Below are 17,133 nucleotides of genomic sequence, written 5' to 3' on the forward strand. Positions count from 1 at the left end.
GAAATGTTCTTGTTACTTACAACCTCATGCTAATCGCATTAGCCTACGTTAGCTCAACAGTTCCTGTGAAAGGGACACCGATCCTGAAGAATATTTATCAATTAAATACATCAACAACAACCAATGACACTGAGTATAAAATAAGGAGTTAAAACAAAGGCATGCATTTTTTTCAGCAATGGTGCTATCTGCGGCCTACTGATCTTAAGACAGTTGTATCTTACCTCCTTCCGACCACACCTGCATACATCTGCATTCTCTATCACGTGACATAGGGCCACACAATGTCCACAGCACATGACACAATCTCAACTGTGGATCTGAGACGTCGGAAAAAGACACATGGGTAAGTTCACCAAACAGGTAGGAATGTTGTTAAACGTTTTGAAGTGGGGTAAAACTGCCTGTCAGAATAGCTAAACAAATAGTCCTAGCTGTAGTGTTGTGGTAACCTAAATGTTTATTTATTGTGCAACTACACCAGAACGCTGGGTGTGGCTGCTCTGAAATTCTCTTTATAATTAGGCTACTGCTACTCAATGACAATATACAATCCCATTGCTTGCGCCATTTAAGCAAAGCTTGGCTTGCAGTAGGTCTAGGATACACCCTGTCACCCTGTAGAGAAAGGAAATGAAACATCAACACACTTCAAAGCTTCTCTTTCCTCTGTTCTCTTTAGAAGACACAAACAGGTGTGGCTAGAAAACATATTCACCATTTATATAGGAGTCCATTTTCATTAGGTGTATAGCCTTACTGATAGGAGCCCGTTTTCAGAATGTAAATACTCTGTAAAAAAAAAAAAAAACTGGGACACGTTAGATTGTGTCACTACAACAACAGTTGACAGAATAATCTATTTTTTTAAATCCCAGATTTAAAAATTTAGAGAGTGACGTTACGGAGACCATATCAAATGAACCTAGAACAAGCAACTCCTATGAACACTAGGTGTGGTTGTCGGTTGCCATGGACTCCTGCTGGAAGTCAACTTGAACAGTTTGAGGACATCTCTATCATGTCCTAATTACAAAGGAAGAAAACTTTCCCTCTCGGTTCAGGGCACAATAATAATGAGGTCAGTGATTATGTTAATTGAAGTCGTTTCTCTACAACATATCTGTGTGTCTAATTCTAATCTAAGAAGAGAACAAGATACCTTCCCCAAGGGTACAGAATATGTTTTGTAGCTTTAATGACAATCTGTTAGGATTTGTGGTACTTTAATTCAACTCATGCCAAGACCTAAACGCGTCCTAATGTAAAACTATTGATGTCTTAAAATATTTTGAAACAATAAATTCGAATTTCCTTCGATTCACCAGGCTACACAAAAAAAATATTATGTAACAGAATTACACGATAAGTTATTTCATAAAATTGCCTATTCAAAAATGGTTTAGCTCAAAGATTTTAGTTAGGCTACAACAAAATAAATAAATCCACGTGAGAAATATTTTGTCCAAATTTAATTACGAATATCATAAAACTGAATTGCATGTAGTGTCACATAAAATAAATGAATGGAAGTAAAATGAAATATTCACATCAGCTATACATATGATATATCTAATCTATAACCTTTGGTAGTGCGCACGCTCCGGTATTTATAATAGATAACCGTTGGTAGTGCGCATGCTCCGGTATTTATAATAGATAACCGTTGGTAGTGCGCATGCTCCGGTATTTATAATAGATAACCGTTGGTAGTGCGCACGCTCCGGTATTTATAATAGATAAGTCTCTGTCTCTCTGTCTCTGTCTCTGTCTCTCTCTCTCTCTCTCTCTCTCTCTCTCTCTCTCTGTCTCTCTCTCTCTGTCTCTCTCTCTCTCTCTCACTCTCTCTCTCTCTCTCTCTTTCTCTCTCTTTGTCTCCCCTTCTCTCTCTCTCTCTCTCTCTCTCTCTCTCTTATGAAGAAGAAATAAAATACCAACCCTAACCTAATAGGATTTCATTTACAAAACAACGAAATAGCATTTATGTTTTATTGCCTTCTACAAGTGTAATTAAAAACGGTTTAGCATACATGAGATAACTAGTCAAATGACCTGTGCCATAAAAAAGGAGAGGTAAAAAAAAACATAGCAAAAAAAACCGCAGGCCTACCGACATTACTTCTGTGTAGTTGTGTGTCATAAAACAACAAAGATGAACAACTTAAATTGGCGGCCTAATTTGTACAGTTGACATGATGCCTTCTGTAGGGTAACGGATGGTGATGTTTTTCTAGCCCTAAACCACTGCATCATGGTGGGAAACAACGGCCCAGGGAGAAAGCTACCCCTGGTCTACCCCTGTCGCAAACATCTAATTGGAATGAACCCATTTAGCAACATGTCAGGGAAAGGCGACAACATGGACAATGTCAGCGCCTCTACAAATCTTCTGTGGTCTAAACTTAATAGCGTGTCACTGTGTCTGTCCAGCGCCACTAGTGACTGGTTGGTGTCTCAGACAGCTAGCTAGCTGCGTGACTCATGGTACATGACCGTTCTTTATTTAGCTGCTGGGCGATTCGGGCGAATCGCAGGGAAAAAAAAGGTAGAACATACATACAGCTATACTGCATGATGGCAGGAAACGCGCGTCAACCCTTATTCCACTTTGGGTTGGGTCTGGCAGGAAGTGACCAGTCCGTTGAAAGGCATTATGCCAATCATTTGATATTATATAAAGACTTGACTATTGTTTTTATTAACTCATGAAAGACCGGTAAAGACCTTTGAATCAGACTGAACACGGTAATTAACGAGCCTACCTCCACTAATTATTCCTTTATCCATATGAGTGCTAATATCCTAGACATGAGTTCCAATTATTTCTAATGACACATACAATGGTTTCTAATTATAAGTGAAGGTGTTCATATCATTTACCTATAGACAAATATATAATCCACACTGCGCCATGTCTGACCCAGGAGCCCGGACAACCTCACCCAGGCTGTAAACGAGGAGGTTGGCTACTAAGAGCTTTATAACGTTCCATCTTTTTTAAATTAATTGATCCAAAATGAAAAGTCAGAATAAAAATAACGTAGGCCCTATCTCGAATCGAGAACTCAACATATTAATATTAAGAATTTGGGCCTATTTGATACAGAACTAACTAATTACACTCTATTCATTTCTAACACGATATGTCTTTCTATGCTTGTGGACGTTTAACGCGTACAATTGGTATCTTCAAGTGAGCTGCTAACAATGCAAATTATTACGACGTTAGTGTTGCATTAACTTTCCCGTTAGAATGTCTTTCCACGGTAGTAATATATAAGAAAATACATACATATATATATATATATATATATTCCATACACATCTGACGCGCTCAAGTCAGCTTTACGCGGAGCATGAAAATTGAGTTTTCCATACTACCTCTCAAACTTCAACTCCGCAGCACACAGCGCTCAGGCAGATCAACCTATCAGAGGCGAGCCTTTTGAACAGAGCCGAGACAGCCTCGAAGTCAGCCAAAGGGCAAGCGCATGTGAATTGAGGAAGAGAGAGAGAAAAAAGTCCAACTACCTTTACATTGGAGAAAGGGCAGGAATTGCCCCTCTCACATCCATCTCTGCCTAACAGCTAGACGGCAATCCGAGAGGTTCATTGTAGGGTTGATATGATTCACTGTCCACTGTACGGCTGGGGAATAAGGATCTTTATCTCTGGAAACGGATATATAGTGGCCTTGGGAAGGGTACAGCATAGTTCAGACATATATAGCACAATACACATCGATACAAACAGGTTTACCAATCACCAAAGGTTTCCTTTAAATGTTATGTATATTTAAGAAAATAGCGTTGTCATTTAACCAAGATCGTAAGTAGGTGGATGGAAAACATGAAGGATGTGAAGGGCCCTTGGCAGCGGCTCTCTGATCTGTAACGCTGGACGTCTTTATTTGCCTTGGGTTCATGAAAAGAAACCACACGGAAGAGATAACGGCACGATAACAAACAGAACATTAGCAGAATCATCACAATCATTATAATAAATATACATTTCTTCCAAGGTTTTTTTTTAAAACGTGTAATCACACCGATGTTTTTTTTTTCACCTGTTACCATAATAGGGACTAAACTATCCAAACTAAAGATACAAATGTTCAATCATCAGATCAATTGTCTATTGGGAAAATCTGCGCACTAAACATTTCTGCACTATCATTGATTTTTTTTTGGGGGGGGGAACACATACGCTACCCTATACATATCAGCATGTAGTCTTGTGACTAAATATTTATCTTATTAATTTAGTTAACACCGTGGGATGAACATGTGGAACCGTGGACGGGCAGTCATGATTCATCAAGTGGCACAACAGCTTTCCTTCTCTTCTCCGGCTGGGTCTCCGTGTACCTCCGGGGCTCCGGGGCTCCATGTACTGCCGGGTTCAACCAACACCTCAGCTCTAGTACATAGACTAGTCAACTCAGTAACTTGATACCAGACTAATCCTTCCTGCAGCCTGGCAACTATGTTAAGACAGATTTGAGGATTGTATAGGCCAACATCAAGTGCGCATTAGAAACAAGTTGCCATGTTTACACTCCAACACCCAATCAGAAAAAAAGGTTAGGGTATAACAATAACGAACATAATCATACAGAATGTCTTCTAAACTTTGTTCAGAACTTGAAATAACTCTGAAATTATGAAACATATTGTCTTATATTATTGGAGAAAGTAAGCAGCTATTTGGTAGCTAACGGCTTTGTTCGATAGTAAGTATTACCCGTTTTGTAGGTCTGTTAGTCAAATAATAAAACGTTGATTTCCATTAACATCTTAATTGAATATTTGACGTCTATATTATAATTGGACCATACTATGCTATAATCTGACTATCATACTTGGAACAGGATATTTTACTTCGCAGTAACCTGCGTGTTAAAGTTATAAAGTGACACATGTCTGTTTTCATGGGTCAAATCTTTTCCTGAAGGTTTGAATATAATTCATAGTTGGAACGTGCAAGTTCGCATTCATTTCTATCATTGAAAACAACACACACAGCTCGGCCTGGGTTTAACTGGCTGCTAGCGCAAGTCATAAATATTCATTGACAAGCTAGGCGCACTGAGTGCTGGCGCCTGCGCTGTTCAAGAGCTTTAAACGCGACTCTGCTGTTTTCAGCTTGTTGTGACCGTTAAGAAACGTCGCAATACAGTCAACTGAACAAATTAAGTTAGTGTGAACAAAACTGAAAGGATGAGATTTCCTTATCCCGTCGATTATCCGGTTCATAAGAGCCCATGCACGCCGTGTTGGCTACACCGCCTGTCATTCAGACATCTTCGTATGGATACGGGAAGATTTCCATGTCAGCTATTTTTGTAAAGGAAGAATCTCAAATATTGATTCTACCAGATATATATATATATATATATATTTCGTTTACATTCCAAAATGTAAAACAAATGTCATTAAATGAGTCATAAACACACATAAACAATGTAATTGACATTTTACATTAAAAAAACAGACATCGTCATGTGGTATTACAGAATAAAAGTAAACTATTAACATTTGAAAAGACTGAGAACAAATGTAGGACATTGGTAATTAATTATAGGACTATTGGGTTACTTTTTAGCCTATCACTACGACCCACAGTGTGTGGTTCTAAAGCCCCCCCTGCATGGACAGAGTTATTACTAGTTGAACACAATCGTCTTGAACTTGAGTAACCTAATGGAATCTCTGCATATACATGCTTTAGTAGTGTCGGTCTGTGTAGCGCTAATATTGGCATGAGGAGACCATGGTTGTCTCGTAGTTCAAGACACTTTGCAGTTGAATTCAGCCTCGACATGCATTTGTTGCTTTTTCCAAAAATATGATCTGGTAACATCTAATAATATTATAAAGTTACATTTGAGGCCTAGTGATATTTTAGTTCAAAACAAATGTTAAGGACATTCAAGACCAGAGTCGATATAAGCAAAGCTTTCTAGCTTTGTTGGAGAACGACCGGTCTTTTCAAACAAAACCAATGTCATTCTATAATCCAAAACATATTTATGGGTATATGGTATACACAGCACTTTCTATTGCTGGTCTAATGATGCATGAATGAAAACGTATTGGCACTAGAATCTAAATAGATAGTCTTAAATAGAGTCGGAAAAGTCATTTTAGTACCGCCATTCATTTATCAGGAAAATAAATGAATAGCCTGGCACGCTAAAATAATAGGAATACATTTCAAACAAATCACCTCAGATATCATGAATTTCCGCCATTTAAATTACACACACACGAACGCACAAGCACACACTTACATTTTAAATCAAATGTTTTATATGGACTTGGAAAAACACATAGTAATTATTCTATTTCATCCTGGACCATCATAAAAACAGATCACGTTTCAACTCTTAGTTCCATCCTGTACGATTGCAAATCATTTTAATTAAAAAAAAAAACAGATCTTATTTCAAATCTTATTTCAGAGAAAATGTTTAGGCCCGTAGTATTACTGTAAACTATATGTAAAAAAAATAAAACACATAAACACACTGCGTGAGGATTGTTACTGATGACTGATCAATTGAACATTGTGTGCAGGCCATTTGTCTTCGTCTTTTCTGTTAGTATCGTTTCGTCATTTTTCGGCCTGTCCAACGTGTCATGTTGTCAGCTGTAGACTGACAGATCGGGGATTATATGATTCTATTCTGTGTCGCCTTAGCGCACTGGCAGTGTTAACGACGCAGGCCAGGCTGGTGATCACTGGCGTCTGTCTGTTGACGTGAACCCTGCCTAATGGTCCGGTCAACCAGGCTGGCTACACCACGGAACAAAGACTACAACACTGACTCCAGAAGTCCCAACACTTCCTCGGCACTATGACATCCATCTGACAAAGCTAGCTTTGGGGAAACTGAATTACATCGAGAACAATTAAGTAAAAACATAAACAATTTCGTTTACACAGACTGATAATTATATCCGTCACGATTAACCGTTTACATTCTCGAATTACTCGAGGGCAAGGACTGGTATGTTAATTATGGATTAACAGGAGACAAGGACAGGAATAATCAAATTACTTAACATTAATTCGTATTACCGAATTGGATTCTGCAAGCCTAAAAAGGCTAGCATGATGTGATTTAGGTGGTGTCCTTTGATAAGCGGGTGATAGAGCAGTAGCTTAGCCTAGCCTGATAAGACGGTCCACCTATCATGTCCCTTTATTGATAGTCTAGGTGTTATGAAATGTGCACCACCTATTTGATTTGTGCCCCTCTGAACATGTCATTTAAAACTGTTACTTTTAGTATGATAGTTATTTCAATATAATACCTCATATAGGCTTATCATGCTTTGCTAAATGCCTGGTTCTCTATTTAACTGTGTTGTTAATGATAATGGTATACATAGGTAATCAAGCAGTCATTTTGATGTCCAGTCATATTTAGACAGTAGGCTATGAGAAACAAAAAATATTGGAAGACAATAGTTGGTTGTATTTTTTTATGCTTTAATATAGTACGAAATGTAACCAAACATTTTGTGTAGACTAAATTCTACATAAGAGCGTATTTCTCCATAAATCCCGATCATTTCTAACGTTACCCTTTTACATGCGGATAAATATGGAAAATTGAGCTATATACATGTAGGTAATACTGCCTTGACATTATCAAGGTAATGGACAAATAGTTTTTTTTAAAATCTTTTATCACGTACATAAACAGATTGACACGGAGTTTCAGGCTTTCACTACACGACTTATCGACATGACATTGAATAACAGCAATGGTAAGTACTGTGCTACTCCAACTGGACCGTAGACGGAATGTGGCACCAAATACAAAAGCACATAAATAGACTAATAGTCGGTAAGGTCGACGTCATAGTGGCGACGGAAGTTATACTGAGTAATTCACATTGGGTACACATCAACTACAACATTCTGTTGTCAATCCGACACTAGTCATCGCAATATTATTGTTAAAAACCATCTCATTTTCCATATATCTAGGGACCACATTTTCACAAATGCCCTTAAACTGTGATATAACTATTTACAAAATAAAATAGAACATGTTTGAACTGTGAATCTTTATGTACAAAGAAAATCAGGCCACGAACCGCAGATAGCATGCATTGAGATATCTTGCGTGCAGTCTTTCAAAAAAGAGCCGAGGGGGGGGGGGGGGGGGGGGGGGGGGGGGGGGGGGGGGGGGGAATGTTTAAAAAAAACTTTAACTTGGTAGCTGGTCGTGCACCTTGTCCATGCATCACTCTGTCTCTCTCTCTCTGTAGCCATTAACCAACCATTTTGGCTTCCTCGTATTTTTCTCTGTCCACGCATTATAGACTGACTTTCAAAGTCTTTGATTCCAAGCAGTCCTATTTCTGCAGTCTTTGTGAAAATATTTTACACGTACCATTCATTAAAATTTGACGACAGCGTGGTGTGGTGGCTGGTCGTGTGGTGTACTGTCGAGGTTGCCGGTGATATGGAACTGGAATTATGGTTCTCTGTGGACGGGGACACGATGGTGGGCGGCGTGGACGATTCGTACCCGGAACTGGCCGCTGGTGACGGTTGGGGTCCTTGCGTGGTAGCCTCGTGAACCTATGAGACAGAGCGAAAAAATAAAAATTAACAACAGGACATTTTTACGCTTGACAGTGTGTCTGTGTATTACTCATACGCTGCCATGCTTTATGGTATTATGAAGGCTTAAAGTTCGATTCTCCATAGTGAGAAGAACATACATCGGCTAATTATATACATGCTAATGATAATACATTTTTAATAAATAAACCAAGATCCTAAATTAAAATGCATGATGCAATATTTTGGAAATGATTACAGCGTGAAAGGTTTTATGAAAACACAACAGCTAGTTCTACTGCATCATACGTTCATATTTGCTGGAATGTATACACAGCATTTTCCTTCTCAACAATATCCAATATATGGACTTATTTATAGCACGCTAAATATTCAGAACAATGTTAAGTAGCCACGGATTAAAATAAAAGTGTAAGTTAATATGTACCTTCATGTGTTTCCGCAGAGAGCTTGGATGTGTGTAGGACTTGTCGCATTGCTTGCAGAGATAAGGCTTGTCAGATGTATGGACGTGCATGTGTTTCTTCCGGTCGCTGCTGTTGGCAAACCGTCTGTCGCAGCCCTCAAACTCACACTTGAAAGGTTTTTCACCTTAAAAAAAAAAAAAATGACACGAAATAAACATTTTACACACGGAGAATATGAACCATGATACATTTTTCCATTTAACATGAACATTTCAGAGTTTCAGTTGTCACGTGGTTCAAGCACATTGTATAAAGATAACCTTATTAATGATTTGTTTGTAGGCCTATATATTGATATATTGACACACACATTTTGTTGTGTTCGCATGTTTTACTTGGACCACTAAGATAAACAATTCGCAACAGCATGCCACATATTTCACAAACCTATTGCATTATATTCATTTTTTTGAAAGTTTCAAAATACGAATAATAAAGTTATACTGTATATACAATTTAAATAATTCATGCAATATTCAATATGTGTTTGTGTAAAAACGTAACAAAAACGTTCAGGTTGATAGGCTACTCTAGCCTGTTACACAGTCAAATATGTCTTACACGTCTTACATTTAATAACAGTTCATCGGTTTTGGAGCGGAAATTGCGATCATGCTTTTGAGTCGGGAATAACAAAAACGTGTTACATTTCTTACCAGTGTGAGTCCTTTTGTGGATTTTCAGGTTTTCCGATCGAGCAAACACTTTTCCACAGCCGGGGAAGGGACATGGGAATGGTTTCTCTCCGGTGTGCACTCTGATATGATTTACCAGTTTGTATTTGGCTTTAAATGGCTTTCCTTCTCGGACGCACTCTTCCCAGAAGCAGATATGGTTAGACTGCTCCGGTCCCCCCACATGCTCCACTGTCAGGTGGGTCACGAGCTCGTGCATCGTGCTGAACGTTTTGTTGCAAGCCTTTTTGGGGTTCGACAACTGTTCGGGCTCGACCCACTTACAGATGAGCTCTTGTTTGATGGGCTGCCTCATGTATCGGAAGAAGGCCCCTGCCCCGTGGTGAGCCGCCATGTTCATGTTCATGGGGCCATAGCCGTGCAGCTGGGAGGAGGCGTAGTGGTCGGAGCGGGGGCTCGTAACATGGCCGTACTGGTCAGCCCGGCCGTACATGTCCCCGGTAAAGCCAAGCCGCATCTGGCTGTTGACGACATTTGATGATGCATGACTTGCGGCTTGCTCGTGGAGTCCCGGGAAGAGCAGGTGCCCCGCGGCATCGGAGTGTCCATGTGGCCCTGCAAAACTTCCCGCTGCCGAGGCAAACAGGCTGTGCTGCGCGCTGGTGGCATCCCCGAAGCCCCGGTTTCTGAAGAGAAAGTCCCGGGTGGAGTTGAAGGCTGCGGTGGAGTAGGAGCTGACGTGTGTCGGGTGGTGGTGGTGACCCAGGGCGGCAGCAGCGTAGCCGGGAGCCTGGGAGGAGAACGCCGTCTGGCCGGAGCCCAGGTCGTGGGAGCTGTGGTTGATTTTAAAAGCTCCCATCCCGTCTGCGAACGGATTTATCCCCAAAGCCACTTCTCTTTCTGTAACTTCGCCTGTTGAGTGATGCCTTGAGGAGCCGAACGTAGTGACTCCTATGGTGGGGTACTGGGGTCCTGCATCCAGAAGCATCTTCCGGCAGTCTACAACTCAATGAGGCGACTGAGAGCAGAAATAAAAAATCACGAACAGTTATTCTCTCACTCCTATACCTCTCTCGCCTTCTCTCTTTCTGCAAAAGTCTCTCTCAGACCTTACAGAGGAGTAGAAACTCCAATCCACCGGTTTTCTATTTACCTAAAACAAGAGTGGAATTTTCCCCCACACTAATTCTCATCCGATGCACACGCAAATCATGTACAATATTGTCTTTTGCGGTTTATCTTCCTGTGGCGAAACTTTCACCTCCCCAGTCAGGCGGTGAGCTTCAGACTGATAGTCGCAATCATTCCTGCAGATAAATGAATTGAAAAGACAACATAGTCCACCCCTGATGAATGGAGAGGAAGGGGGGACCAAACATGTGACCCGGTACTCAGACGATCATTGGAGGAGGCCCTATCCCCCTACTAACATGCACCCATCAAATAACAATCCGCGTGCCGAGGCCCCTCTCCTATTGGTCCGCGTGCATCATCAATCCCAGGTATTGTGAGATTGCTGACTGTGGTTTTGGTTAAACGGCTGAATAACACAAGAAAGAAAGTTGAGAGAAATAAAAGCAACAATAGACGGTGTGAAAATGTAGACAGTCGTCGGCTATTCAGTCACACTATACACTGCTAAAAGTCAAATGCATGCATGTTCCTCTATTACTAATGCATAGCAACAACTTTCCATACTAAAACACACTTTTTGTTAGGGAAGGGGGGGGGGGCAAATGCTGATGTAGAGCATGGCTATTCGGTTGCATACCAAGAAGTCAATGTGTCGCTGAATGTTGTTGCTCAGCAAAGAGACTGGGGAGGCAGTATACCACACACTCTTTGTTGTTGATCCGGGATATTTGTTTGATTTCATAGGACACACGTTGAGGGCATGGCGATGTCTTTGTTGATTTCCATGGCAATCTTTGGATCCAGTCAAATTTCCGGAGGATGAAAGGGAACGGAAAAGACGACTCGACTCCATTTCCCCGTCTCTATTCAAGTAGTTTAGGGAGTAGAGGCTGCATGGATACATACCACAAGGGAATATTACGTTTCACTACAAAACAGCCAAAACGTCAATATGTGACTGTCACAAACACATTATAATAGGACTAATAATATACGAATTATCCTACAAGTGCCACGATTAAGTTATTTTATTTTTTATTTGTCAGTTCAAATAGGCTATAGGTCTATCTCGAAATAACAATCCATTGTCAGTGTTGAAAAACACTGCAAGTGGCCTCACAATCCCAGGTAGGCTTTACTCACCACTTCCTGTGCACACAGCACCTCTTTTATAAAGCTATCCTCGAGTTTTACACTTCATGTGTTGCCATTTACACATCAGGTGTGACCATGGAAACATTTACAGATGGAGGATCTTAATCTGATCACTCTGTTACAGGAGAACGTCTACAGATGGAGGATCTTAATCTGATCACTCTGTTACAGGGGAACTTCTACAGATGGAGGATTTTAATCTGATCACTCTGTTACAGGAGAACTTCTACATATGGAGGATCTTAATCTGATCACTCTGTTACAGGAGAACATCTACAGATGGAGGATCTTAATCTGATCACTCTGTTACAGGAGAACTTTCTTGCAATGAAGAAGTTTTAAATCTTGTAGTCTGTTTGAGGTTTAAACAGGCTTCTGAAGCTTCTAATTTCCACTTAAAAATTCAGACTTGATTTTCCCTTATGTAAAATGTATCAACCCCTACATAAATGTCCATTAATTCTAATTCATATAATAATTCACATTTCCTTTTGCTGCAGAATTAAATTTCCTGCTGTAGCAACCTGTCTCAAATGAGGATCCTACATATGTAGGGCCTAGGCTGTAGTTATCTGTGAACTCTGTTCTGCGCCCCCCCCCCCCCCCCCCCCCATCCCTCTTTCTCTGTCTCTCTCTCAATTCCATGTCCGTTTTTGCAGCAGCCTCGTAAAGGGAACATCAGCAGTCAGGACTCCCTTCTGCCATGATCATTCTCAACCTAAATTCTTTCCCAAAAATCACACAAAAAGTTATCATCACAAAGACGGTTAATAAGCAGTCATCTTGAAGGACATTTATGATGATAACTCACACACGGGTGATTGTTGAAAACAAAACACTGGTCACGTTGTATGTCGGCCGACTAGTAAAAACTTACTGCATTACCATAGCCAGACTGTATATATGTGTACAACGTTGTGGGTTACCGAAGTTATCAAGTGGGATTTGCGGCTCTCGCTGGTTCAAAGCCGCATGAACAGACTTGCCATACGAACCATTAAAATATCATTTTGACTGCACGTTTCTGCTCCGTACCTTCTCCAACTCCTTCCAGACAGGCCAAAGGGAAGAGAACATTATCCATGGTTCTCTTTTTCCATACAAGTTGTATCAAGTTTTAAAGTAGACTACCACAACTCACATACAAATCTGGAAGACCCTTGGCTTCAACAGGTGGAAAACGGTCATGATGGAACGTGTGTCCACGTGACTTCAAACAGGGAAGAAATAAATACCTTTGGGGTTCAACAGGGGTCTGGGAATCATCAAATACAACAACAGAAGGCAAAACATCTTTGTAGTTGAATCTGCATGTTTATTTTTGCACTGATTTATCAGAAGTATCCGGTGATTGGCATTGCTGACTGATTTATTGGGAATGGAGAACTTTACATCAAGGTGACCAATGATATAGATAATAATATATCCATTATGGGTGGAAGCCGCTAATTTAATTAATATTATGGTCGATAGGACAGGCTACAGGGCATTTATTTTGTTATAAACGTAACGTAATAGTGATGTAATATAATAGTGATGTAACATAGCGTAATAGTGATGTAACATAATAGTGATGTAACATAAGGTAATAGTGATGTAACATATTAGTGATGTAACATAACGTAATAGTGAAGTAACATATTAGTGATGTAACATAATAGTGATGTAACATAAGGTAATAGTGATGTAACATATTAGTGATGTAACATAACGTAATAGTGAAGTAACATATTAGTGATGTAACATAATAGTGATGTAACATAATAGTGATGTAACATAACATAATAGTGATGTAACATAATAGTGATGTAACATAACATAATAGTGATGTAACATAATAGTGATGTAACATATTAGTGATGTAACATATTAGTGATGTAACATAACGTAATAGTGAAGTAACATAATAGTGATGTAACAACGTAATAGTGATGTAACGTAATAGTGATGTAATGTAATAGTGATGTAACATAATAGTGATGTAACATAAGGTAATAGTGATGTAACATAACGTAATAGTGATGTAACATATTAGTGATGTAACATAACGTAATAGTGATGTAACATATTAGTGATGTAACATAACGTAATAGTGATGTAACATAATAGTGATGTAACATAAGGTAATAGTGATGTAACATATTAGTGATGTAACATAACGTAATAGTGAAGTAACATAATAGTGATGTAACATAAGGTAATAGTGATGTAACATATTAGTGATGTAACATAACGTAATAGTGATGTAACATAACGTAATAGTGACGTAACATAATAGTGATGTATCATAATAGTGATGTAACATAATATTGATGTAATGTAACGTAATAGTGATGTAACATATTAGTGATGTAACATAACGTAATAGTGATGTAACATAATAGTGATGTAACATAATAGTGATGTAACATAATAGTGATGTAACATAATATTGATGTAATGTAACATAATGGTGATGTAACATAACGTAATAGTGACGTAACATAATAGTGACGTAACATAATAGTGATGTAACATAATAGTGATGTAACATAATATTGATGTAATGTAACATAATAGTGATGTATTGTAACGTAATAATGATGTAACATATTAGTGATGTAACATAATATTGATGTAATGTAACGTAATATGGATGTAACATATTAGTGATGTAACATGATAGTGATGTAACGTAATAGTGATGTAACATATTAGTGATGTAACATAACGTAATAGTGATGTAACATAACGTAATCAGGATGTTAGTAAGCGGTGTCTTACAGCTGACATTAAATGCCTTAAAATAGGCCTTTTCTGAAATACATTGAGTTTGGATAGACAATCTAATTCTGATTGGCGAAAGGCATATACACCCTGTTGTTTGTAACGAAAAATATGTCCAGTTTATGCATATAGCATAGATATATATACAGTATATTATATTATTATATATTATATATTATTATTATATTATTTCCCTTTATACATATTTGTGTCTTTACATATACAAAACAACTCAATTAGCCAAGCGATTACGCGTTTTGTCAATTGCTGCAATATGGTCTGGTCTTGGTCTCTATCTGTGAATTGCTTCAATATGGTCTGGTTTTGGTCCCGACCCATTTGCATTATTTCTTGTGGTTTACAAGAGGGCGCAGCTTGGAGCAGAAAAAGCTCTTCCTCGGCATATGCATTACTGCAGTGTGTTCCTGAGCTGCCTCTCTCTCTCTCTCTCTCTCTCTCTCTCTCTCTCTCTCTCTCTCTCTCTCCCTCTCTCTCTCTCTCTCTCTGTCTCTCTCTCTCTCTCACTCTCTCTCTCTCTCTCTCTCTCTCTGTCTCTCTCTCTCTCTCTCTCTGTCTCTCTCTCTCTCACTCTCTCTCTCTCTCTCTCTCTCTCTCTCTCTCTCTCTCTCTCTCTCTCTCTCTCTCTCTCTCTGTCTCTCTCTCTCTCTCTCTCTCTCTCTCTCTCTCTCTCTCTCTCTCTCTCTCTCTCTCTCTCTCTCTCTCTCTCTCTCTCTCTCTCTCTCTCTCTCTCTGTCTCTCTCTCTCTCTCTCTCTCTCTCTCTCTCTCTCTCACTCTCTCTCTCTCTCTCTCTCTCTCTGTCTCTCTCTCTCTCTCTCTGTCTCTCTCTCTCACTCTCTCTCTCTCTCTCTCTCTCTCTCTCTCTCTCTCTCTCTCTCTCTCTCTCTCTCTCTCTCTCTCTGTCTCTCTCTCTCTCTCTCTCTCTCTCTCTCTCTCTCTCTCTCTCCCTCTCTCTCTCTCTCTCTCTGTCTCTCTCTCTCTCTCTCTCTCTCTCTCTCTCTCTCTCTCTCTCTCTCTCTCTCTCTGTCTCTCTCTCTCTCACTCTCTCTCTCTCTCTCTCTCTCTCTCTCTCTCTCTCTCTCTCTCTGCAGACTACAGCTGCGACCCTGCACTAGGCACCTGGAGCAGAGGCCATTTCATAAACATTCCCAGGATCACACATATTTCACATTATATTTACTTATTCATGACGTGTTTAACGTGGCTTTGTCACCAAATGACTTTGACAAGTCAATCCTGGATATGATTCTCCAGAGACGTTCAATCACTGCCGTCGGGCTATCTCTATCAGTATTTACAATGGTAGCCTGTGCGTAATATGCCAACTTTATCCCCCTAAAAATAATACATTTCGGTTTTACGTTTTTGGTGTTAAGAACAAAGCACATGGCCTACTACACATGGCCAGTTCATATCAATTGAATTACTGTGGACCGAATAACATCGAGTCACAAATACTAACATAAATAAATATGTGACCCATTCACCTACATATAGAAATGTCTCGTTTTAGAATGCTGCATCATTATGTTGTTTCGGTAACTGATCGAGTGTGCAGGAGTTGTACTCACATAGATAGGTGGGAAATGTTTGGTGTCCAGCGTGTTCAGCAGTGTGCAGTGCAGTACGCTAGTTGTGTTTTAGAAATGCCTAAAATTAAATTTAGCCCAAAACGTTTTTTTTATTTTTTATTTTGCAATAGATTGTGGTTGTAAAATGACCACGTTATTGACATACTAACGGAATATTTTATACTTGTTTTTAATGTTTTGTTAACTGATGAACAAATTCATTCTACGTTGAGAATGGACATTACGTTTGTTCAACATAATGAGACCGATGCATGAATATAACTCAACCTGGGTCTCTCAAATACCTATTGAGGCGATGGTCACAAAGTAGTCAAATATTGGCAAGACACACTGTCAAAATAAATGACGGCTTTACTGCCTCTGGAACCTACCCATGGCTCTCTGAGACAACAGCCCAATGATTGACTACTGTGGGCACGTTATAATCCGACCAAATGTTAAACGCATTCTACATGCTATATTTGACATGGATCTAATGGCAACGGTTTGACCTCCTTTTGGGTCAATTCACAGAACAATTCCTATTTGTCTCCGACTGTTTGATTAAGATAAAAGGGCCCAATGTAGATTGAGGTAAGAATATTTAAGTATATGTCGATTAATATACATGCGTTTACCAAATGTTAAAGTTGAATGAAAAAAAAACATATTCAAGGCCTTAGCTAGGAGGACCCATGACAACAGTTTTATAGGCTAGAATTAGGTTACAACAATAAATAGTCCCCTTAATATAGATGTGAACCGCAAAATAAAGTTGATCA

The 17,133-nt window shown here is 39.4% G+C and overlaps 1 protein-coding gene across 2 annotated transcripts; it reads right to left on the bottom strand.

Annotated features, from left to right (window-relative positions):
* Window positions 1-7,475: 7,475 nt before the first annotated feature.
* zic1 (zic family member 1 (odd-paired homolog, Drosophila)) lies at window positions 7,476-12,534 on the bottom strand. Of its 2 annotated transcripts, XM_036945648.1 has the most exons (4): window positions 11,478-12,534; window positions 9,728-11,246; window positions 9,032-9,195; window positions 7,476-8,601 (listed from the first exon to the last, which is right to left on the bottom strand). In XM_036945648.1, the coding sequence occupies exons 2-4, from the start codon at window positions 10,692-10,694 to the stop codon at window positions 8,401-8,403; spliced, it is 1,332 nt and encodes a 443-aa protein (XP_036801543.1). In that variant the 5' UTR covers window positions 10,695-11,246; window positions 11,478-12,534; the 3' UTR covers window positions 7,476-8,400. The 2 variants fall into 2 exon arrangements, with proteins under 2 accessions (XP_036801543.1, XP_036801544.1); XM_036945649.1 differs by lacking the exon at window positions 11,478-12,534 and having other exon boundaries at window positions 9,728-11,410.
* Between the last annotated feature and the right edge of the window lie 4,599 nt (window positions 12,535-17,133).

The sequence above is a fragment of the Oncorhynchus mykiss genome, chromosome 15, assembly GCF_013265735.2.
Source record: "Oncorhynchus mykiss isolate Arlee chromosome 15, USDA_OmykA_1.1, whole genome shotgun sequence".
Lineage (NCBI taxonomy): Eukaryota > Metazoa > Chordata > Actinopteri > Salmoniformes > Salmonidae > Oncorhynchus > Oncorhynchus mykiss.

Coding starts and splice junctions, on each gene's coding strand:
- zic1 (XM_036945648.1), bottom strand. CDS start 10,694: ATGCTTCTGGATGCAGGACCCCAGTACCCCACCATAGGAGTCACTACG. Junction 9,196..9,727: donor CCACAAAAGGACTCACACTG/GTAAGAAATGTA, acceptor TTTTTTTTTAAG/GTGAAAAACCTTTCAAGTGT. Junction 8,602..9,031: donor CTCTGCGGAAACACATGAAG/GTACATATTAAC, acceptor TCTGTCTCATAG/GTTCACGAGGCTACCACGCA.